Source organism: Tachysurus vachellii, chromosome 21 (assembly GCF_030014155.1).
Source record: "Tachysurus vachellii isolate PV-2020 chromosome 21, HZAU_Pvac_v1, whole genome shotgun sequence".
In the NCBI taxonomy this organism is placed as follows: domain Eukaryota; kingdom Metazoa; phylum Chordata; class Actinopteri; order Siluriformes; family Bagridae; genus Tachysurus; species Tachysurus vachellii.
In genome coordinates this window covers 7,888,110-7,915,268 of record NC_083480.1, presented here as the reverse complement: position 1 = coordinate 7,915,268, position 27,159 = coordinate 7,888,110, and the positions used below count along the sequence as shown (strand labels likewise).

The following is a 27,159-nucleotide window of genomic DNA, read 5'->3' as shown; positions in this document are numbered from 1 at the left end:
CGCAACTTGCTACCTATCCAGCCAGGATCTGTATTTCTCCACTTGCTTGCACGTACAGTCATTTTAACAGAATACTGGGATTTTTAAGTTATATTGGTACCAATTATGTAGCATTGAAACAATTTGCTGTTTACTTTTTTCCCCCAGTCACATCAAGGCCTAGTGGACCAGTAAAGTGGTGATTTACTAAGAATTTAGAAAGAAACAATAATATAATTTATATGAACATAACGTTTTCAGAGATTTTTTTTTTTAACTTTTAACCAATAGCCAAGACCTTTTATTTTTACTCCTAATATTTTTAGTTCAAAGACAACATTTACGGCATTTGGCAGATGTCCTTATCCAGAGAGACTCATGTTTTACCTCATTTTTTACAGCTGAGCAATTGAGGGTTAAGGGCCCAGTTTAGGGGCCCAGTGGTGGTGGTAGCTTGGTGGACCTAAGATTCGAGCTCACAACTTTTTAATTGGTAGAACACATTAACCAATAGATTACCCCATTCTCAAAGACAAGTATAACTGTCTGCAGTGAAACTATGAGTGAGTTATTCTGGAAACACACATGGACACACTAACACGCTTGGTTTCTCATGTGGCGTGTGAATTGGTTTCTTACTCACCTGCAAACTGCAGCGTTTCCTTGCTCTCGGTGGCCGGGCCATTGCCCAGCACTGTAAGTTTGATTGACGGCCTTCGGGTCCAACCCATGTCTTTGATTTGCAGCGTGAGTCCAGAGGCTTCGGCACGGCAGAATCCGGTATCAGTTCCGCCTCCTTTAAGGTACAATACACATTCCTGCACATTTAAAAGCCTGACCTGTCTTCAGGGGTCTGGAAAACTGAAGCCCCTACCTCTAATGTGCTTGGATTGCAAAATCCTCTGGCACAGAAATTTCCACCCTTTTCTTCCATCTCTTCAATATTTTGGAATCTTTGTCTCTCCTCCTTTCTTTCTTTATTCTATGTATTACTCTCTTTCACAGCAAAGATGCTGGTTGAATTTATTTGTTTAAAAGCCTACAAGCTATTACCCTAATAAGATATTTAAATTGCACTTTTCTTTATTTAGAATTAATCCTTAATGCATTTAAAAGGAAAAAGGAAACTCACTATGTTTTATGTTGTTGTTTTTTTTTCTCTTCATGCCTTTGCCTGGGGTGGAACTGTAGAGAGTAAGTTCAGAAGAATTTTGTGCAGATTTTACGACACGTTTTTGTTTTGTGTGTGTGTGGGTGTGTGTGTGTGTGGGTGGCTGCTTTAATGAATGCAGTTCCTGCTTGGCAGAATATAATTTTATTTGTAATTTTATCTTTTGGGGTTTGCTAACAAGTGCAAACTGTAAAACTAACACACTAATCAGTAAGAGGGTGTGATCGTATTAGTTAGAGGAATGTTTAACAGAACACATTCATGTCGTCATCCTCTTCTGCTGTTAATCTTGCCTTTATCTAATCAGAGGAACATGACAAAAGTTTTATGCCTTTAATTTTGAATGCGTGGTGATTGTGCTGACCAGTAGCATGCTTTGTCTTTTGATAACTAATAGTAAAAACTCTTGAACAGTTGCACTGTTCATAAGATCATTGAACTAGTTTACTAAAACTATCTAGGATTTGTACTGGCTGATAAGGATGCACCGATCCCCCTTTATTAATGAGCTGATATAGATCCAATACTGGCATAATTTCACTAACTGAGGCTCCTGAATTTTGTTCCTGGGAATCTTCATTGTGTCTTAACTCAAAAAATGTCAGATTTGATTAGATGCCTTATCTAGTTGCAGTGGGTACCAATCAAATCTGTGCATCCCTACAAGCCGAACATTTTGCACATATCAAAGGCTGTATATAGATATGTGGGGGTTTTTTTTATTTGTAGGTGTTCAGCATGTTCTTGGAGACACTGGTGGACTTCATAATGGTTCATAAGGCAGACCTCCAGGACTGGCTGTTTGTGCTGCTTACACAGCTGCTGAAAAAGATGGGCGCCGACCTCCTCGGCTCCGTACAGGCCAAAGTACAGAAAGCCCTCGACGTCACAAGGTTTGTAAGATAAGACAAACCTTTCTCCCAAAAAAGAAACAAAACTGATGACGTGATTTGGCACTAATTCTCTCTATTGCATCTCTTTCTAGGGAGTCTTTTCCAAATGATCTGCAGTTCACAATTCTCATGAGATTCACCGTAGACCAGACACAGACACCCAACTTAAAGGTAATTGCTGCTTTTGGGTGCAGCCGTGCATCATCACGGGCTTGGTTATGTTGAGTCATTTCCAGTTAATCTTAATGTCGTACATTTATTTAGAGATTGCTTCAGTTGAGGTTTTTCTGGCTAGTTGTTTCATATTAAAAGATTGTGTAAGCGCTGTGACCTCATACATGGGGATATAACCTTTCATCAACTGTCATTAAAAGAGGTCACTGCTTGACACAGGATTATACCCTAAATTCATTCCCCCAAACGTGTTTACTACACCACCACACCATTTGCCCCTCCCCAGCCCTCAGTGTGGTTTCTTTTTTCCCTTTAGTGTACTGCATCTTTGCCTTTTTTCACCCTAGCATTTCTCCTTCCCCTTTCCTCATACCTGCTCCTTCCACGTCTCCTCCCTTCTGTATGGGTTTTCCATCATTGATATGCTCTCCTTTCTCTTTCTGAAGCCGGGGAAAAGGCGCTGTTGCCGGTTCGGGGGCGGGGCTATAGAATTGCTTCCCCTCAGAAAACGGCGACATGCTTGCACACTACAGGATCATATCCAAGTGTGGAACCAAGCTGTACAGGTCAGTGAGACACAGGGGAAGCAATCCTATAGCTCACTGGCTCCTAATTGAGTAACACCCCCTCAGCCCGCTGAAGGTTGGAATCAATAAAGCTTAATGACATCATAAGTGTTAAATTTGTTAGAGGTGTTCCGAGACACTAATCAAATTGAATTGGAGTCGTGAGTTTCTAAAACGTACATAATTGAGCCTGTGTGGAGATCACTGCTGTGCTCCCAATGAAAAAAACTGTTGAAAGCGTTAGCTATCACATCACTCAGTGGACCTGCTAACTAAAGCAACTCTGGTTACTAAGTGGATAATGGATACCGTGGTCCTGACGCACAGAAGAGAAAGAGATACAAAGCAGTGCATATACTTTTGACACACTGTGCCCCAATACCCCCTCTCTTGCCTTTTGCAGTGATTTTTTATTTTTTCTCCTCCTCCTCCTCTTTCATTTTTCCCTCTTTTCCTTTGTTGTCTGTGTGTGAGTGCATGTATGCATCCATTTGTGTGAATGCAAGAAGTTCTATTTTGTCTCTGGGTCTTGCTGAATATCAGGATTGTAGTAGGACATTTCGTATAATGTGTTGTTGAAATGGTGCTGGTGTACTTCTGATATCTGTTTGTTAGGTGAGAATAGTTACCAGAGGAATTATTTTATAGAGTGTTTATTATTCTACAGTAGCCACATATGGCTCATATTGTTTGTCATGCAAAGGTTGTTTGTTTTCTAGATTAGTAGTAATATGAGCCTGATATTTCCAGGTGAAAGTGGCCATTTTGAAGTATATAGAGACCTTGACGTTACAAATGGAGCCACAGGACTTTGTGAACTCCAGCGAGACCAGACTTGCAGTCTCCCGCATTATCACATGGACCACAGAACCCAAGAGCTCTGATGTCAGGAAGGTAGGAGAAAGTGTTCTGTTTGTTTAACCTACGTCTACAATCTACAATTTATTAATCCTCCTTATTGTTTATTAACACTGAATTAACACTATTGTTTACTTAGAAAATAGTTAGGTACTGTATTGTTTGCATCAAGAATTTTTTATGATGTGTGTTACTGAATTGCTGGAGAACTGTGTATTTCTTGGGTCCAGGCAGCCCAGTCTGTGCTGATTTCACTGTTCCAGTTGAATACACCAGAGTTCACCATGCTTCTTGGTGCCCTACCTAAAACCTTCCAAGACGGAGCTACCAAACTCCTTCAGAACCACCTACGCAACACTGGCGGTGTAGCACCAGTAAGATATACATCATCACATGCATGAGATCTGACAATGTGCATAAGGATTGTAGAAGGAAAGATCTTTAAAAGCAACAGTATTAAATATGTAACAAAGATTAGAAGGGCAAGGTCTTTCTGGTAGAGACCGTCATCAGTGTTTACAAATTATAGCTGTAAATATTCATTTAGTAAAAACTGCACAGTGTCTCCTGTGTGGTGGTATACAATTTAATCAGAATAACTGCTACCAGCAGACTAGATTACAATAGATGAGATAACTGAACGTTTAGTACCTTGGGTAGAAACACTCGTTAACCCATGCAAGACGTCTGCTTGCTGAACTTTTAGTTGCTGTAACAGTACAGTCCTAAATCTTCTTGTATTTGTGTCGCAGGCCCCAGTAGGAAGCCCCTTGACACGACACACTCCAAGGTCACCGGCCAGCTGGTCAAGTCCTCTAACATCCCCTACCAACACGTCACAGAACACGCCTTCCCCGAGGTAACCTACACACACATCCCCTGGTAATTCAACAAATTCACATGCAAGTTGTAGAAATCACTGATCATATCCTTCTTCTCCTTTTTTCAGTGCATTTGATTACGACACAGAGAATATGAACTCGGAGGAGATTTACAGCTCTCTGCGTGGCGTTACCCAAGCCATCCAGAACTTCAGCGTGCGGAGCCAAGAGGACATGAGTGAACCTCCTCGCAAAAGAGAGGGAGACGGAGAAGAGGTAATATTAGCGATGGAAGGGTACTGAGCCATCAGATTAGAAACTGAAACTCTCAAACCATACAAGATATTGGTGTTTAGTATCATTACAGGGATGTGCTATATATCTTTAAGGCAGAGACTCCTCAGTGTTCATCAGCACTTCGATATGGTTAGAGGAACAAGAACGAACACCAGAAACAGGGTATTTTGTTATAGAACACACAAACAGAAATACTGAATTACTGGTTATTTCGGTCTTTCCCTGAGCCTAGCTTAGAGAGCCTTAATCTTCCAATCAAATATTCTAACCCATTTCTGTTATATAAACCCATCTGCAATTTCCAACTAATTCTTACCAACCACATTTGTAGTGTATGTGTAATTACCATGGACCAGAATTTCAGTAGGTTTTTTTTTAATTAAGAATTTTAAAAATCCTGTTTTCCCAAATTTTCTCATAATAGAAATCTAAGGGCAGTTGGGAAGGTCAATTTATAAATATATAAAATACACAACTACAAGGGTTACAGACATTAGATACTGTGAAATTGTCTGTGGTATATATGCACATGCTGCAAATGTGGTAGATAGGTGATTCGCTTGAAAGATTAATTGTGCATGTCTGTGTATCTTTAGGGCGGTGCTGACACAATGGAAACTGGTCGGACAGCATTGGATAACAAAACGTCTCTGCTGAACACCATGCCCCTCCTCTCCTCTAGTCCCCGCCCCAGCAAGGAGTATCAGCCAGGTAGTTACTCAGACTCTTCCTTCGGATCCTCCCCTTTTAGTAAGAGCCTGAAAGAGCCACTGGACCATGACGGCGAGAGCCTTACGGATGGTGAGACAATCCAGATTGTGTGTGTTGTCCTGTAATTCTACGTTTCACCGGACGGAACCAAGCTGCTGCACAATTGGCAAGGGGTGAATTACTACCTGCTTTGAGTGTCAAACACTGTGGTTTTGTAGTTTGGTTATTCTTTGTGTAACTGTTGCTATTTTGAGCATGTCTTCCCAATGCAAAATAAGGTCGAATTTTTCTCTTGTTTTCTTGGCCATCAACATGCAGTAATGCTGCCTATGCCGTGGCATAGAGAGAAGAAATATGTTGGCAGCTTTACGCTTGGTTACCTAAAGCTGCTTGCGTGAAGATTTAAAACGAATAATTAAGAGAACAATTGAGAACAATAATAAAACACACATATATAATTCCGAGAACCACTTGAACAACCTGACTATCAAAACATGAAATTCATTTTCACTTGGAGGTGAGCTAAGCTGTATGTTGTATTATTACCAGTGTTGTGCTAGTTACTAAGAAATAGTAACTAGTTACCGTTACTAGTTACTTCATTCAAAAAGTAACTCAATTACTTTGTTGATTACTTACACCAAAAAGTAATGCATTACTGTTAAAAGTAACTTTTTTTTAAAGAACGTTCTTTAATGTTCCCATTAATACCCTTTTATGTGTTATGGTCTATACAAACACAAAACTGTCCCTGGCTAACAGTCTGGTTAAAATCTAGTCGCTGCTGTTTGGGTGAAGGGTCTTGACTCACTTCCACCGACACAGGGTTAGCTTCTAGCTTCGTCGAGGCGTGTAGTTTCTACCTCCAGATTGGAGTTGCTGTTTATCGCAGTAGATAGGACCTTCGAACCAGAAAGACACAGCTTATATTTGACTAAAAGGTTTTTGTCTTTATTCTAAAGACATATATAAAGTGAAATAACGAGCATGTTTCCACTTTGAGAAACTCGTCTTGCTCTCGCCTTGACTCGCCGTTACCGCCGCACATACATGAATAAACGGAAACACGCCCACAGTGCGGCGTCGCCGTGTTTACAGGTTGGCATCCACCAATCCTACAATGCGTCGCTGCTGTAAACAGGTTAGTCTGTAGGCTAAACTTCAGTTAAAATTCATTAATTTAAATAGTAACGGACAAACGCACCATATGGTAACGGAGTTACTTTATTTAAAAAATAACGCGTTACAGTATTAGTTACTGCCAAAAGTAACTGTGTTACAGTAACGCGTTACTGCACAACACTGATTATTACACATTGCATGTCACACGTTTTATCGTTCATGTCACACGGACACTGAATATTTTGGTCACACGATCTACCTGATGTGCGTCTACACAGTTGAGTATTCGCTCTGACTCTCTTCTGCATCACGATGCTAACAGATAGCAGTGTGGACCAATCTGAGGTGGTGGCTGAGCTGTTAAAGGAGCTGTCCAATCACAGCGAGCGGGTGGAGGAGAGGAAGGCAGCGCTCTGTGAACTCATGCGGCTGATCAGGGAAACACAGCTGCACGTCTGGGATGAACATTTCAAAACTATTCTCCTGCTGCTGCTGGAAACCATGGGGGATGGAGAGGTATGCGCAGAGGATGAATATATACACACAATTTTATTAACGCCAGCAAAAAAAAAAAAAGCTGATTTATGTTGGTCATTAATGCCATTTCTGCAGCATGTGATTCGTGCACTTGCACTGCGGGTGCTGAAGGAGATTTTGAACAGACAGCCCTGGCGCTTCAAGAACTATGCAGAGCTTACTATTATGAAGACCTTGGAAGCACACAAAGACCCACACAAAGAGGTCAGACATCCGAACGCACCATGTGCACTCCACACATCATATAGGTTTTAAATATTACATACACAACTTGCCGTTTTTGTTTGTTTTGTAAACCATTTTGAAATAAACCCGGGTGGCTTCTTTTTTCTTTTCTTTTTTTTTTGGGAAACAAAAATGAGCACAACACCTGGTGAGGTTTTATAGCAGCGGTCACACCCAATAGTTTACTGTGTAGTGAAAATAAAGATGTGCATATTTTCACTTAATAGCTGCCAGGTGTGATGATACTTTAATGTTTACTGAAAATACAGTGGAGTTTAAGTAGAGCTAAGAGACTTGTGTAAAATAAACATGCACACACAAGGAGGCATATCTTTCTACACTTTTAAAGAGGGCACTAGGCAGGGCATTCAGCTAATAAAGTGGAATCCACTAGGGATTTGCTCTAACCTGAATATGTTGTGTCATGAATAACAGGCAAGGAAGTGAGCAGAAAAGAGTCTTCCTTAGATCCTTCCTTTCTTTAAAGAAAATTGTATGCACATTGTGTGTGCGCGTGCGTGTGTGTAGGTGATCCGGGCAGCAGAAGAAGCAGCAGCCATGCTGGCAAGTTCCATCAGCCCAGAGCAGTGCATTAAGGTGCTATGTCCCATCATTCAGTCTGCAGACTATCCCATCAATCTGGCTGCCATCAAGATGCTCACCAAAGTAATTGAGCGACTGCCCAAGGAAAGTCTGGTCCAGATGCTTTCGGAGATTGTCCCTGGACTCATTCAGGTAAGAGCTCAATTTGAACACTTAAACCTGCTAAAGGTTGTGTGCCAAGGCTGTTTACTTATACTGCCTGCCACCCAGTATATTTCCAGGTCATCATGTGGTATGTATAAAAGAAATGGTCTATTGTATATGTATAAAAGAAATGGTGACATTCCAGGATAAATCAGTTATTGGACATCAGTGAATGAATTAAGTTAGTTAAACACAGCACAAAGCACAGCACCCAGTACACAAAAAAACAATTCCAGGAGGGTTGTTCTGCTTTTTACAGTAATTCCAACTGTAATATTTCTTTTCCTGTGTGATGTAGGGTTATGATAACTCTGAGAGCAGTGTACGGAAAGCTTGTGTGTTCTGCCTTGTTGCCATCTATGCCATCATCGGGGAGGATCTCAAACCTTTCCTCAGCCAACTGTCTGGCAGCAAGGTGAGCTGGTAACATGTACAGATCTTCACATTCTCCCCAAAAAACTCACTGTTTAGCACTGAGACTTATTCATTTCAGCTTTATAAAAATCTCCCCACTACTGTCTTATTATTATTATTATTATTATTATTATTAAAACAGAAGGGGAAAACATTCAAAACTGGGAATCATAATTTAATTATAACTCAAATCAATACAACAGTGAAAAAGGATTGTCAGAAAAACATGTTCTTAAATAACTTTTCTTAAATATCATCTGATTTACTTCACACCTTCAGCCAAATAAAGTACATTCTTTTTTTATTTTAAACAATTGACATAACTCTGACATAAATAGCTCCACAAAGAAAACTAACACTAAACTTAATTTGAATAAAAAGTGAATATAATTGAAATCTATCTTTGCAGCTGAAGCTGTTGAACCTGTATATAAAGCGTGCTCAGAGTGGCTCTGGCGGAAGTGGTGACCAGTCATCAGATGTGGGAGGTCTGTAGCTGAACCCACAGGATTGTAAGGGCTGGAGTCCTTGCAGGCTTTTAACACACATCCAAACACTCAGACCGCTATAAACGTACACAGGCTTACAGATACACACATGCAAACAAGTATGGACTTGCTGGACATCTTCCTCTTCCCCTCCTCTTCTATCCAGCTGCAGCCATGTGGGACAGCATAGATCAGACTCCAACACTTCCTGTTAAACTAACAACGTCTTCTTTTTGTGTGAGCATGACTCATTGTTGTGCCAGTGGTAAGCTTTGTCGAGCTTGTTGAGTGTGTGTATACGAGAGAGAGTGTACGTGTGTGTCAGTGCAAGTTCACTTACCTTTTAAAATCCCAGCATTGAGATAAAAAGGAGAGAGGGGAGGCTTTACGTGTCACTCCGCAATATCAAGATCATTTCTTTACGATCAAAGAGCTTTTGAGGAAACTCAGATTCACAAGATGCAACTCACAGCTCTGAGCAACAGAATCAGCACAGATTTCATTAGAAGTGCTTATAGGTCCTTGATCGATTCTTAATGATCTTCTCACTTCATAACACTGAATGGTTGGTTCAGCTTGCTCTATCATATGGCATACTTTGCTTGGCTATCTGCATGTCATGATTAAAACCAACCCTTTTTATCTGGTCACCTGTAGGACTTAATGGGTCCAGGGACCCACTCACACATCCGAGGTTTGTGTCGCAGTTGTACTGCGAAGCCAGATGTCATTTGAATACATAGGCAATATGTATCTATATAACACAACAGGAGTATTCAAGAAAATCTCGTGTTATTTGGAGGCTGTGTAGATTCTTTTAAGTAGCGTAGTGTCATTTCTTCTCCAAAGGGAAATTTGTAGAAATGTATTTACGCAAAAACTGATGTGTGTCTTTCTCCTTTCTGTAGTTTCTCTTTCTCCCCTGTGAGGAAATTTTCCTCTGGATTCCCAACTGCATTTCTAAAGCTATGCTAACAATAAAATGAAAATAAAAAAATGTACATACATGAGTAAAGTGTTTTACCTTAATTCATGTGTCCTACTTTTGTTTGCTTCTTTGAAGTCTATGTGTGGTGGTGTGTTTTTTTTTTTGTCAGTCACAGGGGTTATGATTGAATCAGATAACAGACGATTGAATCTGAAGTCAGTGCTGAGCATTTTGTAGGCAAATACTAAAGATCAATTTATTGGGGGTATTCATGAGAAAGTGGACAGTGACAGGAAAAGTCCTAAAATAAAGACAGATGTCTATACAAAAGATGTTACGGATAGGCCGATATGATTCGGTAAGTAACTACAAAAATTCATTATTTACAAAATCCAGTCATATAAAGATAGAATTAAAAAGTATATGGTCACTATGGTAACTGCAAGCTGTCCACTTTGGGTAAATTTTACATGGAACAGATTGCAGGTTCCCTCAAGGTTTATTTAAATTTTAGCAGAACATCAGAGAAACATTTTCTCTATATAAATGTGTGTGTGTGTGTGTGTGTGTGTGAACGTGTGTGAACAAAGCTTGTGTAGAAACAGGAACTAAAACAGTTCAGTTCTCTGAATGTTTCGTGAACAAAAAACAAACATTCCCACAATGCTGTGGGAAACCAACGTGAACGTTACATAACAGTTACCAGAATATTAGGAGAACGTTCTTCAGACTACTGTGAGTTTTATGTAATAAATCCAGAAATCCAAACAGGAACTAATTCAGAGCTGTCTGAAAGTATCCGGAACCAAAATAAAACGTATTGGGAAGCAAACTTTGTCGGTTGACGGGTGGAATTTTTAGGACTTAGGTTATTAAAGAATAATTTAAACCAGCTCTGTGTTTTATTTCTTCTCCTTACTTTATTTCTTCGCTTTTTTTGTTCATTTGTTTTATTTTACACTGACCTGGCAACCCGTCCGCTACGCCGTGTACTTTGCTTTCCCCACCCGTATTCCGGTGTTTGGCTACAGGAGGCCATGACGTCGGGTGTTTTCTGGCTCCGTGTGAAATTTGTCACATCGTGGATATACTGGACTCTATCACGAAGCTAAGCGGCCAGTTTGCGGTGGCAGAGCGCGATATGAACGTTTACACCGTGTAATAAATTTCAGTGTGAATCGATACGACGAATTCCGTTGGACACTACGACGATGACGACGACGATGATGATGATGTAGGCTAACGTTCCCGAATGGACTGTCAACAGCGCTCGTGCTCGCAGTGTGTTCTACAGCAGAGAAGTTATAGAAGCACTTTATCGGAAAGGAAACGCGTTTATTAACGAATCGGCGTCCTGTTATAAGGTGGAAGAGAAGCAGGGTTTTGCGTCGTGACTCGTCGTGTGCAGGAACACAGAGAAATCCCCGAGTATGTGCTGTAGAGAGAGAGAGAGATGGTGAACTAGCTGCATGGCGGAGCAGAGGCCCTTCACCGACATACTGCTTCCCTCTCTGGATTTTCTACAGCTAGCTTACAGGCGGTGGCCTCACAGCTAACTCGCCTCGTTAGCTCGGGGTTTTCCTGCTGGACTCTGTGGAGAAACACTCAGGCGCCATGGCGTGGGTGCTGAAGATGGACGACGCCACGATCGAGTCAGGACTCGTCCACGACTTTGACGCCAGTCTGTCCGGAATCGGGCAGGAGCTCGGGGCAGGAGCTTACAGTATGAGGTACTGAATACTGAGCACCTAATCACACAATGCTGTGTCTCGACTCTTTACTTAAGTACTGTGGTAATAACACAAAGACTAGACTCCAGTCTTAGTCACTGTGTGTGTGTTTGTTATTAAAGTCCTACGACGGTCGTAACGTTAACTAGCACATTAGCTGCTAGCTGTTGTTGTTGTTGTACAGCTTCAGTGTATTAAAGTGTACGTGAGCGGTTTGTCAGCCGTTGCACACGCTGGAGAAGACTTGAGGTGTTTTAGAGCCAACATTAGCGTTAAACTTCACTTCCTGGAACAGTGTGTTCCCTTCTTTATCCTGCCACATTTCTTTTCACTCACACTGAACAAACACCTCAAATAAAGACTGAAAATATTCCCCTTCATGTCCTTCACATATCCATAGTGAAGCCACAGAAGAAAAATGTTAGAGAGGAGATGATGATGATGATGAAGGTCTTAATGACCCTGTTCTATTAGTTTTAATTCCTATTATGTCTGTGTGATTCTGTCTCTGAGTCTGTCTGTCTGTGTGAGTCTGTCTGTATGAGTCTGTGTGTATGTCTGTGTGACTCTGTCTCTGAGTCTGTTTGTCTGTGTGAGTCTGTCTGTGTGAGTCTGTCTGTGTGAGTGTCTGTCTGCCTGTGTGTCTGTGTGGGTCTGTCTGTCTGTGTGAGTCTGTCTGTGTCTGTCTGCCTGTCTGTCTGTGTGTCTGTCTGTCTCTGTGTGTGTCTGTCTGTGTGTGTCTCAGTCTGTCTGTGAGTCTGTCTGTGTGAGTGTCTGCCTGCCTGTGTGTCTGTGTGGGTCTGTCTGTCTGTCTGTCTGTCTCTGTGTGTGTCTCTGTCTGTCTGTGTGTGTCTGTCTGTGTGAGTCTGTCTGTGTGAGTGTCTGTGTGAGTCTGTCTGTGTGAGTGTCTGTCTGCCTGTGTGTCTGTGTGGGTCTGTCTGTCTGTGTGAGTGTCTGTGTGAATCTGTCTGTGTGAGTGTCTGTCTGCCTGTGTGTCTGTGTGGGTCTGTCTGTCTGTGTGAGTCTGTCTGTGTGAGTCTGTCTGTGTGAGTCTGTCTGTCTGTGTCTGTCTGTCTGTGTCTGTCTGTCTGTCTGTCTGCCTGTCTGTCTGTGTGTCTGTCTGTCTCTGTGTGTGTCTGTCTGTGTGTGTCTCTGTCTGTCTGTGTGAGTCTGTCTGTGTGAGTGTCTGCCTGCCTGTGTGTCTGTGTGGGTCTGTCTGTCTGTGTGAGCCTGTCTGTCTGTCTGTGTGTCTGTCTGTCTCTGTGTGTCTCTGTCTGTCTGTGTGTGTCTGTGTGTGTCTGTCTGCTTTGTTAATAACTTTTGGAAAGTCTCTTGGGTGTCTGTAAACATCTTATTAACTTAAAGAATAACAGGAACTAACTTGTTTTGTGTACAATCCATAACACCGAATGCAATCACAAAGAGTTAAAATTTGTAATCATTGGTAAATCTGTGTGTTTATAGGTATAATACACTTCACGCCATGATTTTATAGAGAAATAACCCAATGGTTCTACACTGAGGTCTGGCTCTACAATTGTTTTTTGTTTTCCTTGCTGTTTTTTTTTAATATCATTTCATTATTTGGTATTAAGCCAAAAAGGTAGTAAGAATGTTTAAGAAAAGGTTTGCACGCATCATTGTGTTGGTCGTTCCAAAGTGATTAAAAAGAGGTCTGATTATTTCTTCTTTTATACATATAGAAGAGCTACATTATACTTTAGGATTCGTGAGTTGAAGCCCCTGAAATAAAATGTTGCCGATGGAAGCCAGTTTGGCTTCTTTTCTCAGGATTCATTTACAAAATTGCATTATTTTTTTCCCCAGTCTTTGTTGACAGACTGTTTAGAGTTAAGCGTTGATGTTAAGGTCTTTAGAATAATACAGACCTGATAAAGTTGGAGTCACGTTGACCGTTACTAATCAGCAGTGCTTAGAGATGCTTAATAACAATGTGAGGTAGTGATTAGTTTTTGTTGTAGATACTCAGTCTGATGTAACATAACGTTATGTAGATTTGTGTCCAGTTCAGTGCTGTAAAGCTACTTGATCACACTCAGATTCACCTGATGTTGTGTGTTACATGTTTAGTTTGATGTCAATTTTAATGTTGTTTTCATTCTCTTTACTGACCCCCAAACACTGTTGAACAACATGCTGCACTTTATAGGAACTTTTTAGTCATTCTGGGGTTTTTTTTCCAGACTGATGTATACATAGTAACCACACATGTACCCTCAGCCACTCTTGGCACGGTTTTTGGGACGTGATGGAAAAACACGATCAGCATTTTTCTCTGCCGACTCAATCGGCTGTTCCTGTTAATACTGTCCTGCTGTGAAGAGCCCCGGTGTGGATAATCTCTTACAAAAATCATAACAGCTTTTATCACTAGGCTTTAATGTTAACGCTTTAGTTTCCCAGCCAATGTTGCTAGTTGTTTATCATATTTAGCATTTTCACATGTCTCCAGTTTTAAATCACGAGTTTGTTAGTTTGGTCTTCATACACTAGCCACTTAAGATCTGTCAGTTACTATTCATTATCATTAAAGCTTCGTTTTAATTTTCTCCTTCTCTTCTTTCCTCTTGACGCTGTAGGTCACTACACTTACCAAGTAGAATGGGCATAGAACGGGTGGCATAGAAGCCTTTATTATCGCCACATTTACATTACAGCACAATGGAATTCTTTTCTTCACATACCCCAACTGAGGAGTAAATAAGTTGTGTAGAAATAGTCGTGACGTAAGCGAATAAAAGAACAGTTGATTTAAAAAAAAAAAAATGGCATCCACGAGACCCACAGACCTGCTCGCTTTCACAATAGTATGAGTTATGACTCAAAACATATGAGAAATAACAGAAAAGCAGTCTTTTTTTCCAGTATGACTGAATGTCGAATGAGACTTGTGTAGATTGTGTTGGGAACTTACACACATGGAAGCCCTGTCCTTTAGTTTGTATACCTTTTTTTTTTTTTTTTATTCGAGTTTCGCTCTCATTTTACCGTAATAGGACTATGAGTATCATCTAGTGGTCTGTTTCATAGTTAAAGTGAAAACTCTTTCAGGATGTTGCTATATTTAGGCTGTGTTACTTGTCTAACAAAGCACCTCCCCACCCAGCTACTGTATACAGGTCACATCTTCATCTTTAGTGCTTTACTGTTAACTATGAAAGTAAATAAATCAAAACACATGCGATAAATGTGCAAAAACTAAATGATGTAACACTATTTAAGGGTGTTACATGATCTAGTCGCAATTCTTACAGAGGTGATTAGTGACAGTATTATTTGATTAATCTATGCAGCCCCAGGTACGTGTGCTGTGAGTGCCAGTGTCCCGTTTAGACGCGTGCTAAAGGACAACTGTCTTCTTGGTTCATAGCAGAAAATCACATAATACTATTCATCTGCTGAGAATCCCATTAATGTTTTCAAAATTGGAAAATAAAAGATTGATATAATATTCTAAACCATGATATTTAAATCGTAATGTTTCTCTAAGTTTAAATATGTGCTTTTAGATCAGAACTGCAGGCTTTAGTGTGTGGTTGAGTTTTGTTGTCCAAATGTAGAAATGTAGAGCACATGGTGGAGTCTAGAGATCAAAAGTGTCAGAGTTCTCTCTCTCTCTCTCTCTCTCTCTCTCTCTCTCACCCTGTCTCTCTCCCTGTCTCTCTCTCTTTCTATCTCTCTCGCTCTCTCTCACACACACACACACACACACTCACACTCACACACACACTCTCTCTTCTTATCAGGTTTCATGTTACCCCACCCTGTCGCACTGCAGCTGCAAGTGTCTTCCTGCCCCTACAGAGAGCTCTCCCAATGCTTCAGACTTGTAGCATGGGTAACATTAGCCTTGAGGCAAACTGTAGAGAATTTGGCATTAGGGTGTGTTAGATGAGCACCGGACTGGAGTACTTGCTGAGTTTACATACTCAAGAGTCAGGGCAAATGACATTTGTCTAGTGTGTAGATTTGTGCACATGAGTTGTGCCATTAGTGTTAATAAATGAAATGTTTGGCTGAGTAATGGTCAGAGAGCGATCGTTCCTCTCACACCAGTGTGTGTGGACACAGAAGCAGTGGTACGGAATGTTATGTCACTGACTTCAGGTTTCAGCGGCAGGTTTCCAGGCTGCAGTATGTGTGAGTAAACATCAGCGCTCTCTGTGTATGGTGCAAAGATGCTGCTAATATGCTGACTCTGCACTTCTCGCCCTTCAGGTTTGATTTAAAATCATCATGAATATAATGCCTAATACTTGGAAAAAGATGTATATACAGGTTGATGACTTTCCTTACAGCTGGCCAAACTTTAGCTGTTCCAATCCCTCATGTTTCAGTGACACAACAGAAGACTTACGAGCATCAGGGTGGCCAGTGTTTCCAGATACGTTGAAAAGATTAGAGTGGTTACTTGAGATGACTGAATAGATAAATGAAGATGAATGAGTAGAGGAATGATGGAATGTTGTGCGTCGAGGTGTTCCTCCTGTGTCCATGCAGTGTGGATTCAGTATTACAGTATCTTGTCTGCCTGGCAACATAAAGAAATAGAACTACAAAATGTAGAAAGTTTTTCCATTGGGTAACTTGGGTGAATTGTTCAGACCACAGGATGAGAGTGAGGATGTTCTAGGGAACTTTGGCAGACTTTTTTGTTCCATCTGTAGTCCATCTTTTTTGTTCCATCTTTTTTGTTCCATCTTGTGAACAAGCTGTAGTGCTTCTTGTTACTGGTTCATTATGTTAAAAGAGACTGTGTGTGTGTGTGTGTGTGTGTGTGTGTGTGTGTGTGTGTGTGTGTGTGTGTGTGTGTGTGAGATCTAGAAAAAGAGGGGGCTTCCCCTACGCTGGTCTCTATGGCAATGTTAGTATAGTGCCATAGTTTAGGCTTGTTTACCTGGTTGCTATAATCAAAGAGTTTTTTTATGTCTCTCTCTCTCCTTCCCTCTCTCTCTCTCTCTCTCTCTCTCTCTCTCTCTCTCTCTCTCTCTCTTCCTCTCTCCCCCTCATCCTCCCCCTCTCTCCCTCTCCCCCTCATCCTCTCCCTCTCCCCCTCATCCTGTCCCTCTCCGCCTCATCCTCTCCCTCTCTCCCTCATCCTCTCTCTCTCTCTCTCTCTCTCTCTCTCTCTCTCTCTCTCTCTCCTTCCCTCTCTCTCGTCCTCTCTCCCCCTCATCCTGTCCCTCTCTCCCTCATCCTCTCTCTCTCTCTCCCTCTCTCTCCCTCTCCCTCCCTCTCTTTCTCTCTCCCTCTCCTTCCGTCTCCTTCTCTCTCATCCTCTCTCTCTACCTCATCCTCTCCCTCTCTCCCTCTGTCCCTCTCTCTCTCTCTCTCTCTCTCTCTTCCTCTCTCTCTCTCTCTGTCTCTCTCTGTCTCTCTCTCTCTCTCTCTCTCTCTCTCTCTCTCTCTCTCTCTCTCTCTCTCTTCCTCTCTCTCTCTCTCTCTCTCTCTCTCTCTTCCTCCCTCTCTCTCTCTCTCTCTCTCTCTCTCTTCCTCCCTCTCTCTCTCTCTCTCTTCCTCTCTCTCTCTCTCTCTGTCTCTCTCTGTCTCTCTCTCTCTCTGTCCTTCTCCCCCCCCCTCCCCCTCCCTCCCAGTGATGTGCTGGCTCTGCCCATCTTTAAGCAGGAGGACGGGAATGCCTCAGTCGAGTCTGAGAGTAAGAATCCTCCGTTTCAGTATGTGTTGTGTACTGCTACATCCCCAGCTGTTAAACTGCAGGAGGAGACTCTCACCTACCTAAACCAAGGTAGTTAAACTTAGCCTGTGTTTATTAAGCACTGAGTGTAAAGCATGATCACTTATACATTCCTCTTTAATGTTATTTATGTAGGCCAGTCTTACGAGATCCGTCTGCTAGACAACAGGAAGAGGGGGGAAATGCCAGAACTCAACAACAATGCTGTGAAGGTATGTGTGAGTCTGTCTGTCTGTGGGAGTCTGTCTGTCTGTCTGTGGGAGTCTGTCTGTCTGTCTGTGGGAGTCTGTCTGTCTGTCTGTGGGAGTCTGTCTGTCTGTCTGTGGGAGTCTGTCTGTCTGTCTGTGGGAGTCTGTCTGTCTGTCTGTGGGAGTCTGTCTGTCTGTCTGTGGGAGTTTGTCTGTCTGTCTGTCTGTCTGTGGGAGTCTGTCTGTCTGTCTGTGGGAGTCTGTCTGTCTGTCTGTCTGTGGGAGTCTGTCTGTCTGTCTGTGGGAGTCTGTCTGTCTGTCTGTGGGAGTCTGTCTGTCTGTCTGTCTGTGGGAGTTTGTCTGTCTGTCTGTCTGTGGGAGTCTGTCTGTCTGTCTGTGGGAGTCTGTCTGTCTGTCTGTGGGAGTCTGTGTGTCTGTGCGAGTCTGTCTGTCTGTCTGTGGGAGTCTGTCTGTCTGTCTGTGGGAGTCTGTCTGTCTGTGGGAGTCTGTCTGTCTGTGGGAGTCTGTCTGTCTGTCTGTGTGTGTCTGTCTGTCTGTCTGTGGGAGTCTGTCTGTGTGTCTGTGCGAGTCTGTGTCTGTGCGAGTCTGTCTGTCTGTGTGAGTCTGTCTGTCTGTCTGTCTGTGTGAGTCTGTCTGTCTGTGTGAGTCTGTCTGTTTGTCTGTGCGAGTCTGTCTGTCTGTGTGAGTCTGTCTGTCTGTCTGTGTGAGTCTGTCTGTCTGTCTGTGTGAGTCTGTCTGTCTGTCTGTGCGAGTCTGTCTGTCTGTGTGTGTCTCTGTCTGTGTGTGTCTGTGTGAGTCTGTCTGTCTGTATGTGTGTGAGTCTGTCTGTCTGTGTGAGTCTGTCTGTCTGTGTGAGTCTGTCTGTTTGTCTGTGCGAGTCTGTCTGTTTGTCTGTGCGAGTCTGTCTGTCTGTGCGAGACTGTCTGTGTGTGTCTCTGTCTGTGTGTGTCTGTGTGAGTCTGTCTGTCTGTATGTGTGAGTCTGTCTGTCTGTATGTGTGTGTCTGTCTGTCTGTGTGTGTCTGTCTGTCTGTGTGTGTCTGTCTGTCTGTTTGTGTCTGTGTGTGTCTGTCTGTCTGTCTATGTTTGTGTGTCTGTGTGAGTCTGTGTGTGTCTGTCTGTGTGTATGTGTGTGTCTGTCTGTGTGTGTGAGTCTGTCTGTCTGTCTGTGTGTGTCTGTCTGTCTGTGTGAGTCTGTCTGTCTGTATGTGTGTGTCTGTCTGTCTGTGTGTGTCTGTGTGAGTCTGTCTGTCTGTATGTGTGTCTGTCTGTCTGTGTGTGTCTGTGTGAGTCTGTGTGAGTCTCTCTGTCTGTATGTGTGTGTCTGTCTGTTTGTGTGTGTCTGTATGTGAGTCTGTCTGTCTGTATGTGAGTCTGTCTGTCTGTATGTGTGTCTGTCTGTCTGTGTGTGTGTCTGTCTGTCTGTCTGTGTGTGTGAGTCTGTCTGTCTGTATGTGTGTGTCTGTCTGTCTGTGTGTGTGTCTGTCTGTCTGTTTGTGTGTCTGTGTGTGTGTGTGAGAGAGAGAGAGAGAGAGAGAGAGAGAGAGAGCGAGAGACACAATGTGCCTGTGTGACCCTTACGGGAAAAGAAGAATGAAGAAGAAGAAGAGGGCTCCAGAGTTGTGCTACTCGGCAGTTATTGACAAGTGAAACACCAAAATAGGTCCCAGTGGAGGCACGCTCACCTCACAGGACTTGTTTATTAAAGCTATGGGAGGTGTAACTCAGTGTCAGGAGAGAGATGACGCACGTGTCCATTGTTTTTGTCTAGGGTGTGCGTTATAGTAATTACATATGATTTAAATACTACATGCAAATGAAGTGTAAATGTAAATATTACTCATTAGTCATAATGTAGATGATTTGATATGTAAAATATAATACAGTACAAAAACAGTACAGTTAACCAAGTCATTTACTGTCACACATCAGTTTCTTCCTGAGTCAAAATGAATCTGTTGGGCACTGAATGAATATAATCCAGTTCAGTAATATTTGTTTTTGCCACCTTTGTAGAGCAGTGGATCTGCTCTGTTTACCATTATAACCTTTAAAAAATACCTGAAGTCAAACAAAATGTTGAAAAGATTGTTCTCTTCAATAAGAACTAGATCTTAATCCATATTTCTGTAACTGAAAGGGCAAAAGCCTCACATTCAACACGGTTCACTAGATCCAAGTCACCATGGTTCACGGGATGTGACAACATAACTTTGAGCATGAGTGATACATTATTATGTACAGTTTGTTTATATAAAAATGAACATTCTCTTGAAATTTCAGCAGTACAACTATTTGTCTTGTCAATATAGAGGAGAAAGACTGCTGCAACGATTTGTGTGTCTGTGTGTAGAGTATAGTGAGAGTTTTGTTTCATGACCGGAGACTGCAGTACATGGAGCATCAGCAGCTGGAAGGTTGGAAATGGAATCGCCCTGGCGATCGTCTCCTTGACATCGGTACGTTTTTGGCTATATTGTGACTGATTTGGAATCTTTCTGATTTATGAAAACACTGAGTGTTTCATATCTGTTGTAGATATCCCTTTGTGTGTGGGTATTACTGAACCCCACACCCATGCCTCCCAGCTTAATGCTGTTGAGTTTCTGTGGGATGTTTTCAAACGCGCATCTGTATTCGTACAGGTTAGATGTAACGCACACACGCACGTGCCTATACACACACAGTGTCTCTGGTTCTTAATGTAATTGTGTGTTTGTGCTTGTCGTGGTAAGGTGCATTGCATAAGCACAGAGTTCACGCCGAGGAAGCATGGTGGAGAGAAGGGCGTACCGTTCCGCATCCAGATAGACACCTTCAAACAGGATGAGAATGGAGAGTACACTCAGCACCTGCACTCTGCCAGCTGCCAGATCAAAGTGTTTAAGGTAACACTCATCCCTGTGGCCCTGTAGGGGTTCATTTCGGTGGCCAATGGTCCAAGAGTAAATTTGTCTTGAGTCTCAAGTTTGAGTCTCTGCACGTCTCTGTGTAGCCGAAGGGAGCAGATCGAAAGCAAAAGACAGACAGAGAGAAGATGGAAAAAAGGAGTGCACAGGAGAAAGAGAAATACCAGCCCTCCTATGATACTACTATTCTCTCAGAGGTACATTTGTGTGTCTGTGTGTATCTGTGTGTATTTATGTGTGTGTGTGTCTGCCTGTCTGTCCGTGTAGTTGTCTGTGTGCGCGCGCGCCTGTGCGTGCGTGCGTGTGTGCGCGCGCGCCTGTGCGTGTGTGCGTGTGTGCGCGCGCGCCTGTGCGTGTGTGCGCGCGCGCCTGTGCGTGTGCGTCTGTGTGCGTGCGTGTGCGTCTGTGTGCGTGTGCACCTGTGTGTCTATGTGCGCCTGTGTGCGTGTGTCTGTGTGCGCCTGTGTGCGTGTGCGCCTGTGTGTCTATGTGCGTGTGCGCCTGTGTGCGTGCGCGTGTGTCTGTGTGCGTGCCTGTGTGCGCGCCTGTGTGTCTGTGCGTGGGCGCGTGCCTGTGTGCGTGCGCGCCTGTGTATCTGTGTGCGTGTGCACCTGTATGCGTGCGCGCGTGTGCGCCTGTAATGGTGTGCGCATGCCTGTGTGCGTGGGCATGTGTCTGTGTGCGTGCCTGTGTGTCTGTGTGTGTGCCTGTGTGTCTGTGTGCGTGCCTGTGTGTCTGTGCGTGGGCGAGTGCCTGTGTGCGTGCGCGCCTGTGTATCTGTGTGCGTGCCTGTGTGCGCGCCTATGTGCGTGGGCGCGCCTGCCTGTGTGTCTGTCTGACTGTGTGTCTGTCTGTCTGTTTGTCTGTTTGTCTGTGTGTCTGTCTGTCTGTCTGTGTGTGTGTGTGTGTGTGTGTGTGTGTCTGGACTTGACTGAGAAATGCTGTCCTTGAATGTATTGCAAGGAATGTGTTCTTATTAGGTGTGGTAGCTCAGTGGTTAAGGTATTGGGCTACTGACCAAGCTGCCACTGCTGGGCCCCTGAGCAAGGCCCTTAACGATCAGTTGCTCAGTTGTAAGTCACTCTGGATAAGGGTGTCTGCAAAATGCCATAAATGTAAATGTAATCATATAATGGGTTTGGTATCACAAACAGTGTGTGTATAACCAAAGGTTGAAATGATACTTAGGCAGGTGTCTGTGTGTCTGTGTGTGTCTGTGTGTGTGTGTGTGCGCGCAAACACATGCAGACTCGGCTGGAGCCAGTGATAGAAGAGGCTGTGGAGCACGAGCTAAAGAAGTCGAGTAAGCGCACGCTTCCTGCAGACTGTGGAGACTCAACAGCCAAGAGCAAGAGAGGCAGTGTAAACAGATACACACTCATATACACACATACAAAGTCTATGTATCAGAATCAGGTTTATTGGCCAAGTGTGTTGACGCTGACAAGGAATTTTGAAGCACAGACATAAATAACACTATACTATACAAGACAAGACAAAACAGACTATACAAGACAAAACAGACGATGAGATACAATATAGACAGTACGAGTATTAAATATGAATACAGAATATATCACTGATCAGTTATGTACATAAAGTGTGAGAAGTGCAAATAACAGTATTGTGCAATATTATGCTTTTGTACAATATATAGCAACATTAGTGCGTGTAATATATACGGATGATGTGATGACTGACAGTTCTGATAATGCAGTACTTATAGATATGAAGAAGGGAATAGAATTATGGTGAGTTGTTAATCAGGGTGATTGCATGGGGAAAGAAACTGTTCCTGTGTCTGACAGTTTTGTTAAACAAAGCTCTGTATGTGTGAATTCTTCATATAGCACTTCTTAATGAATGGTAACATGATCACTATATGTGTTTAATAGGCTTTATGACTGATTTTATTTGTTCTGTTGTCTATAGTGTTCTCCTTGGCCTGATAATGCTTATGTGAACCCAAATACAGCAGCTCCCCCAACCTTCACCTCCAACACAAACTCCTACAGTAACGCTGTTGCTGAAAGGTAACCAGAATACATACAACAGATACAGATAAATATTAAGCATAAGCGATGAAGGACAATGTTGGCCTGATATTTTGCATCACATTCAGATACATATACATATGGGACCTTTTTTGTTTTAAACAATCATTTGTCAATGTGCTACAATAAGCAATAGGGATAGGAAACAAATGCCCTAAAAGGCTGCTACCATAGCACTTTTAATTCACCCGGGCCAAAAACTTCATACTGAAACTAGTAAAATATGATCTATGAATGTAAGTGGCAGCTTCATCGAAACCCAGATGTAGATTTAGATCTCTAGAGTAAAACAGATGACGGGAAGATGACAAATCTCTGGAATAACATCCTGTACATTTGTGCGTGTTGTTGATGTTATTTAGAGATGCTGTTCATTTATGACATAATAAGTGTTCAATAAAATGACAGATGACCCCAAAATATTTGAACAGTTACTGTGTATAAGTATTTTGTTGCTCTGAAGTGCTGAGAATGCCTCGTCTCAACTCTACATGATATCTCGTCTCAAGTCATAATGATAGTAAATTGTACAAATCCCTCTTGTTCAAGACTCCACACCAGAGATGTATTTATTTTATACCTTCTGTTCTATATGATATAAGAATGAGACATCTACAATTCAAACCAATATTCTGTTTTTAAATCCCAGTGAATCGTCTTCACCAAAGCACCAAGTAGACGGTAGTCCAGTCTTTATGGAGGTTAGTACCGACGTTTGTTTATATTTGATTGTTTAAAGGAATAATCATGTAATTTGTAAACTTTGTGAGTTTTTGTGCTGCTTGGATCACATTCAAAACTTTTCTTTATTTCCCTCTCTTGTTTATTTTTAGACATTAACCCCGACAGCTTCCATACAGGACGTACAGCAGTGGCTTCTTCAGAACAGGTTTAACTCCTATAGCCGTGTTTTTACACATTTCTCAGGTTAGTCCTTTTTGCCTGTTTCTGTATAAGATTTCTATAAAATAATAAATGAACTGAGCTGTTATGGCAGTATAATTGTGTGTGTGTGTGTGATAGGTTCTGATCTACTGAAACTGACTCGTGAAGATTTAGTGCAGATCTGTGGGCCAGCTGATGGGATCCGTCTGTACAACGCACTAAAATCAAAGTAATTGCCCTAGATGTGTGAGCGAGCTGGTGATAGTAAATAAACACATATTTACATATGTAAATGTTTTGTTTATTTTGTTTGTTTGTTTTTTTTAACAGGGCTGTTCGACCTCGGCTGATTCTGTATGTGTGTCAAGAGTGCGAGAGTCCCCTGCTGGAGAGACGCTGCCACAGCAAGAACGGAGAACACGGCGGTCCCTCAGCTATCAACGGTGTGTGTGTGTGTGTGTGTGTGTGTGTGTGTGTGTGTGTGTGTGTGTGTGTGTGTGTGTGTGTGTGTGTGTGTGTGTGTGTGTGTGTGTGTGTGTGTGTGTGTGTGTGTGTGTGTGTGTGTGTGTGTGTGTGTGTGTGTGTGTGTGTGTGTGTGTGTGTGTGTGTGTGTAAGAGAGAGGAGAGGTAGAGGGAGTGGAAGAGAGGAAGAGAAGAGAGGGAGAGAGCTCACAGGGTACTGCTGAGACCTCAGATTTGTGAAGGCTAGAAGTCTGTAATTTTGTATAAACGAATCATATCTATTCGTATCTACCTGTGAAAGCCTTGAGTAACTTATTAGACCATCTACATGATTCTGTACTTTTTCTTCTCTAAACCAAACTTCATTACATATCATCAAGGCTATGATTTGGTCACCTATTCCATGTGTTTCTATGCTTTTTTTTTTTCCTTTTTCTGAAAAAGTAATTGGATGTGTTTTTGTAGTTTACCATGCGCTTTACCTCGAAGAGCTGACCGCACATGAGCTGATCAGAAAAATATCCAACGTGTTGAGCCTGCCGCTAACCCTCATCAATCAAGTGTACAGGCAGGGGCCTACAGGAATACACATACTGCTCAGTGACCAGGTACACACACACAGGCAGATCATTAAGGCAGCTATTACACTTTACTCTGTCCCTTTACTGTTATCACTGTTATGACATGTGACTTCTCCTACAAACATATTTACATGTTTACAAGTTGCCCCAGGTTTTTGTCTAACTTGTTTAGTTTGTTCTGCCTGCACTCCAGATGCAAGTGATGTTGATTTATGATCCTCATTACCATATCAACAGCGACTGTTTAATTGGATATGTTCTACCTGCATTACAGATGGTGTCTAACATTTCTGATGAGAGTTGCTTCATAGTCAGTTTGTTAAGAGGTAATCAGCTTCTTTGTTATACACAAGTTATTAACCATATTACACAAAATAGGATATGAACAAATCCTCTTCCTTGCTTGGCTTCCAGCTCTACTCTGTCAGTCAATAGTCCAGTAATACTTTTATGGGTGATGTAATGTTTGATATATCTCAGTTGGCATATGTGTTCCTGACAATTCAAACAGAATTACTACTACAGTATTGACAAGATGTTTACAGTATTTTTGTCCCAGACTCTTTTTTTACATTTTTTTAAACGTTATTATTATCATTATTATTATTTATATTGCTCAGAATTGTATTATTGAGCAAATCCTACATTACATTGCTGCTCTATGTAGTAGGAAGCCATTATGGATCCAGCACACTGACTTTTCTCTGTTCGTTACCTGCTAGATGACACCAGTGACAGATTCCATCTGGTTCTGAAGTAGAAGGCGTTCTGAAGACGAGTTGCTGACATCACTGATGTTCCTCACTGCCGTTCCCGAGCACCGAACATGCTCCCTCCATCCTTCTCTTTCTCCCTCCCTCTATCTCTCTCTCCATATCTGCTGTGAGAGAGAGAGAGAAGAGGTTGGTCGAGGCCGCCTACCTGTTAGAATCTGACTTCAGTGTATACATTGTTTCATATTGAAAACACTTTAACTGATGAAATTTTGTGTGTGAACAGGAGGGACATCTCTGAAGCATTTGTGTGTTATAAAGATGTAGCGGGAGGGATGGAAGGATGGATTTTAAAAAAAAAAAAACAGAGCAGGGTTTTCTTGCACAGTCCTGAGTGTGGGGACGGTCATGAATTCAGTCACGAAGCTGCCCTCAGTTCACAGTTCACTGATCATACCATCTCCACTTGAATAGTTTACCATGTGTAATAGTGCCTGTGCTCGTTTGATTGCTTATTTACATGTCTGTCGGAAAAGGACTGCACTTTTTTTTATCATACTTTTCTATTGTGATTTAGTTTTTTTGTTTTGTTTGTTGTTGTTTGTTTTTTTTGACACCTTTTGTGTCTGCACCGATGAAGTGATTCCTGTGTGTATGATCACCTGTAGCTTGTTGTGAGGTATAGAGCTTGGGCTGTGTTCTCATGCATAAAGCTTCCTTACATACGGTAAATTATGATGCTGTTTGTCTGTTTCTACCAAGACCAATCATCTCTTGGTGCCAAAATACTTGACTGTGTTTACTCGACTCTGTAAGACGGCTTCAGATGACTGGTGGTGTTTAGTTTGTACCTTTTGTTAGTTGATCAGCAACGTTTTAAATTAACTGTAATTTTTTGCTCTAGTTATGATTTGTTAGAAAAGGCAACATGTATTTTGTCATTTAATGTCTTTTTTTTCCCCTTTTCCTTCCCTCATTTGAGACTGATGTGGTTGGTTGGCTTAGTAGCTCTGTATTGGGCAGCTTTGGCATGTACTGTGCATATTTTTTACCACTAAGCATGGAGGGCAGGAACATAACCCTCTTTTAATTCTAAGAGAAATGACCAAGTCTGCACTGACGTGAACATGCAGAAGCTCCACTCTGCTCAGAATAAAGGTGTAGGCCGTGTACACCCATCCTTCACACTCCTCAGAAGGCAGCAAATAAAACATGGTGATTACTCAGCACTCTCATCCTCTGTGGATTATATGGACTGTCTTGTGTATTTCCATGAGAACAGTTATGGTACTTCCATATCACTGTGTCTTTAAGGACACCTGTCATGTATTGTAAGATGCTGGGATGTACTCACTTCATGCCTGTACCAGAAATAAAGTAATTTTAATATATCATGCTCAGGAGTGCTTATAACAAATACATTCTGATGTTTATCACTCAAGTTCTAGCATTTGTTTTGCCTTGCAGCCGGTGTGTACAGGAAATTTGTAAACTATTTTGAAGCTTGCATTGGAATGACGTTCAGCTGTCAACCTCCTTGTGATGAAGCTGATTGAATCGTGGTTTATGGGACACTGATACCAGGATGCAGAGAAGCTCTCTGCCAAACTGATTTATAGACAGCAGTGAGTGTGATTTGTACTGTTTGTACTGCTTGACACATGCAAATGGCCTTCAGCCATAGAGCCCTGAAGAGAAAAGCATAAGTTTTAGAAACTAGAAACCAGCAAATGGCCAGGCCACTCACTCATCGTCTAGGCATGTGAGTTCTGGTGACCTTGTTTGAGCCTCTCAAGTTCCTAGCAAGCATTCCCCTTTAACCCGAGGGTTGGGTTAAACCCCCACATCTCAGATAGAACCCACTCATAGGACAGGCTGCTCGAGAGACAGTTTACAGCTTAATATATAATGCTCACTGGCTGGACAATCAACTACTTTAATCCAGTGAATCCTGATGATAATATCTCGGA

General features: G+C 42.2%; 2 protein-coding genes across 26 annotated transcripts in view; both read left to right on the top strand.

Moving 5' to 3' along the window:
- The window catches only part of clasp2 (cytoplasmic linker associated protein 2), a 42,490-nt gene extending 32,472 nt beyond the window's left edge, over positions 1 to 10,018 (top strand). For 22 of the 25 annotated variants that reach the window (XM_060897160.1, XM_060897156.1, XM_060897174.1 and 19 more), the window contains 12 exons: positions 1,880 to 2,043; positions 2,136 to 2,214; positions 3,534 to 3,677; positions 3,872 to 4,015; positions 4,394 to 4,500; positions 4,591 to 4,738; positions 5,356 to 5,560; positions 6,915 to 7,108; positions 7,205 to 7,333; positions 7,883 to 8,089; positions 8,400 to 8,516; positions 8,925 to 10,018. In XM_060897160.1, coding sequence (XP_060753143.1) covers positions 1,880 to 2,043; positions 2,136 to 2,214; positions 3,534 to 3,677; positions 3,872 to 4,015; positions 4,394 to 4,500; positions 4,591 to 4,738; positions 5,356 to 5,560; positions 6,915 to 7,108; positions 7,205 to 7,333; positions 7,883 to 8,089; positions 8,400 to 8,516; positions 8,925 to 9,011 — 1,725 coding nt within the window. In that variant the 3' untranslated portion in view covers positions 9,012 to 10,018. Of the gene's footprint in view, positions 1 to 725; positions 783 to 1,879; positions 2,044 to 2,135; positions 2,215 to 3,533; positions 3,678 to 3,871; positions 4,016 to 4,393; positions 4,501 to 4,590; positions 4,739 to 4,851; positions 4,922 to 5,355; positions 5,561 to 6,914; positions 7,109 to 7,204; positions 7,334 to 7,882; positions 8,090 to 8,399; positions 8,517 to 8,924 lie in introns of those variants that run through there. The other 3 variants (XM_060897180.1, XM_060897162.1, XM_060897179.1) reach the window with 3 other exon arrangements.
- Positions 10,019 to 10,866: 848 nt separating this feature from the next.
- ubp1 (upstream binding protein 1) lies at positions 10,867 to 26,580 on the top strand. The gene is made up of 16 exons (XM_060896922.1): positions 10,867 to 11,661; positions 17,277 to 17,428; positions 17,513 to 17,589; positions 19,939 to 20,044; positions 20,124 to 20,230; positions 20,321 to 20,473; positions 20,581 to 20,691; positions 21,743 to 21,856; positions 22,427 to 22,527; positions 23,198 to 23,249; positions 23,382 to 23,475; positions 23,572 to 23,662; positions 23,764 to 23,876; positions 24,361 to 24,503; positions 24,751 to 24,802; positions 25,199 to 26,580. Exons 1-16 carry the CDS (start codon positions 11,546 to 11,548, stop codon positions 25,234 to 25,236), a joined length of 1,620 nt encoding a protein of 539 aa, XP_060752905.1. The 5' UTR covers positions 10,867 to 11,545; the 3' UTR covers positions 25,237 to 26,580.
- Positions 26,581 to 27,159: the final 579 nt, after the last annotated feature.

Excerpts from the sequence above, each read along its gene's own strand:
- ubp1 (XM_060896922.1), top strand. The coding sequence starts at position 11,546 with ATGGCGTGGGTGCTGAAGATGGACGACGCCACGATCGAGTCAGGACTC. Across the intron at positions 22,528-23,197 it reads AGTAACGCTGTTGCTGAAAG|TGAATCGTCTTCACCAAAGC; the intron begins GTAACCAGAATA and ends TTTAAATCCCAG. Across the intron at positions 23,250-23,381 it reads GTAGTCCAGTCTTTATGGAG|ACATTAACCCCGACAGCTTC; the intron begins GTTAGTACCGAC and ends GTTTATTTTTAG.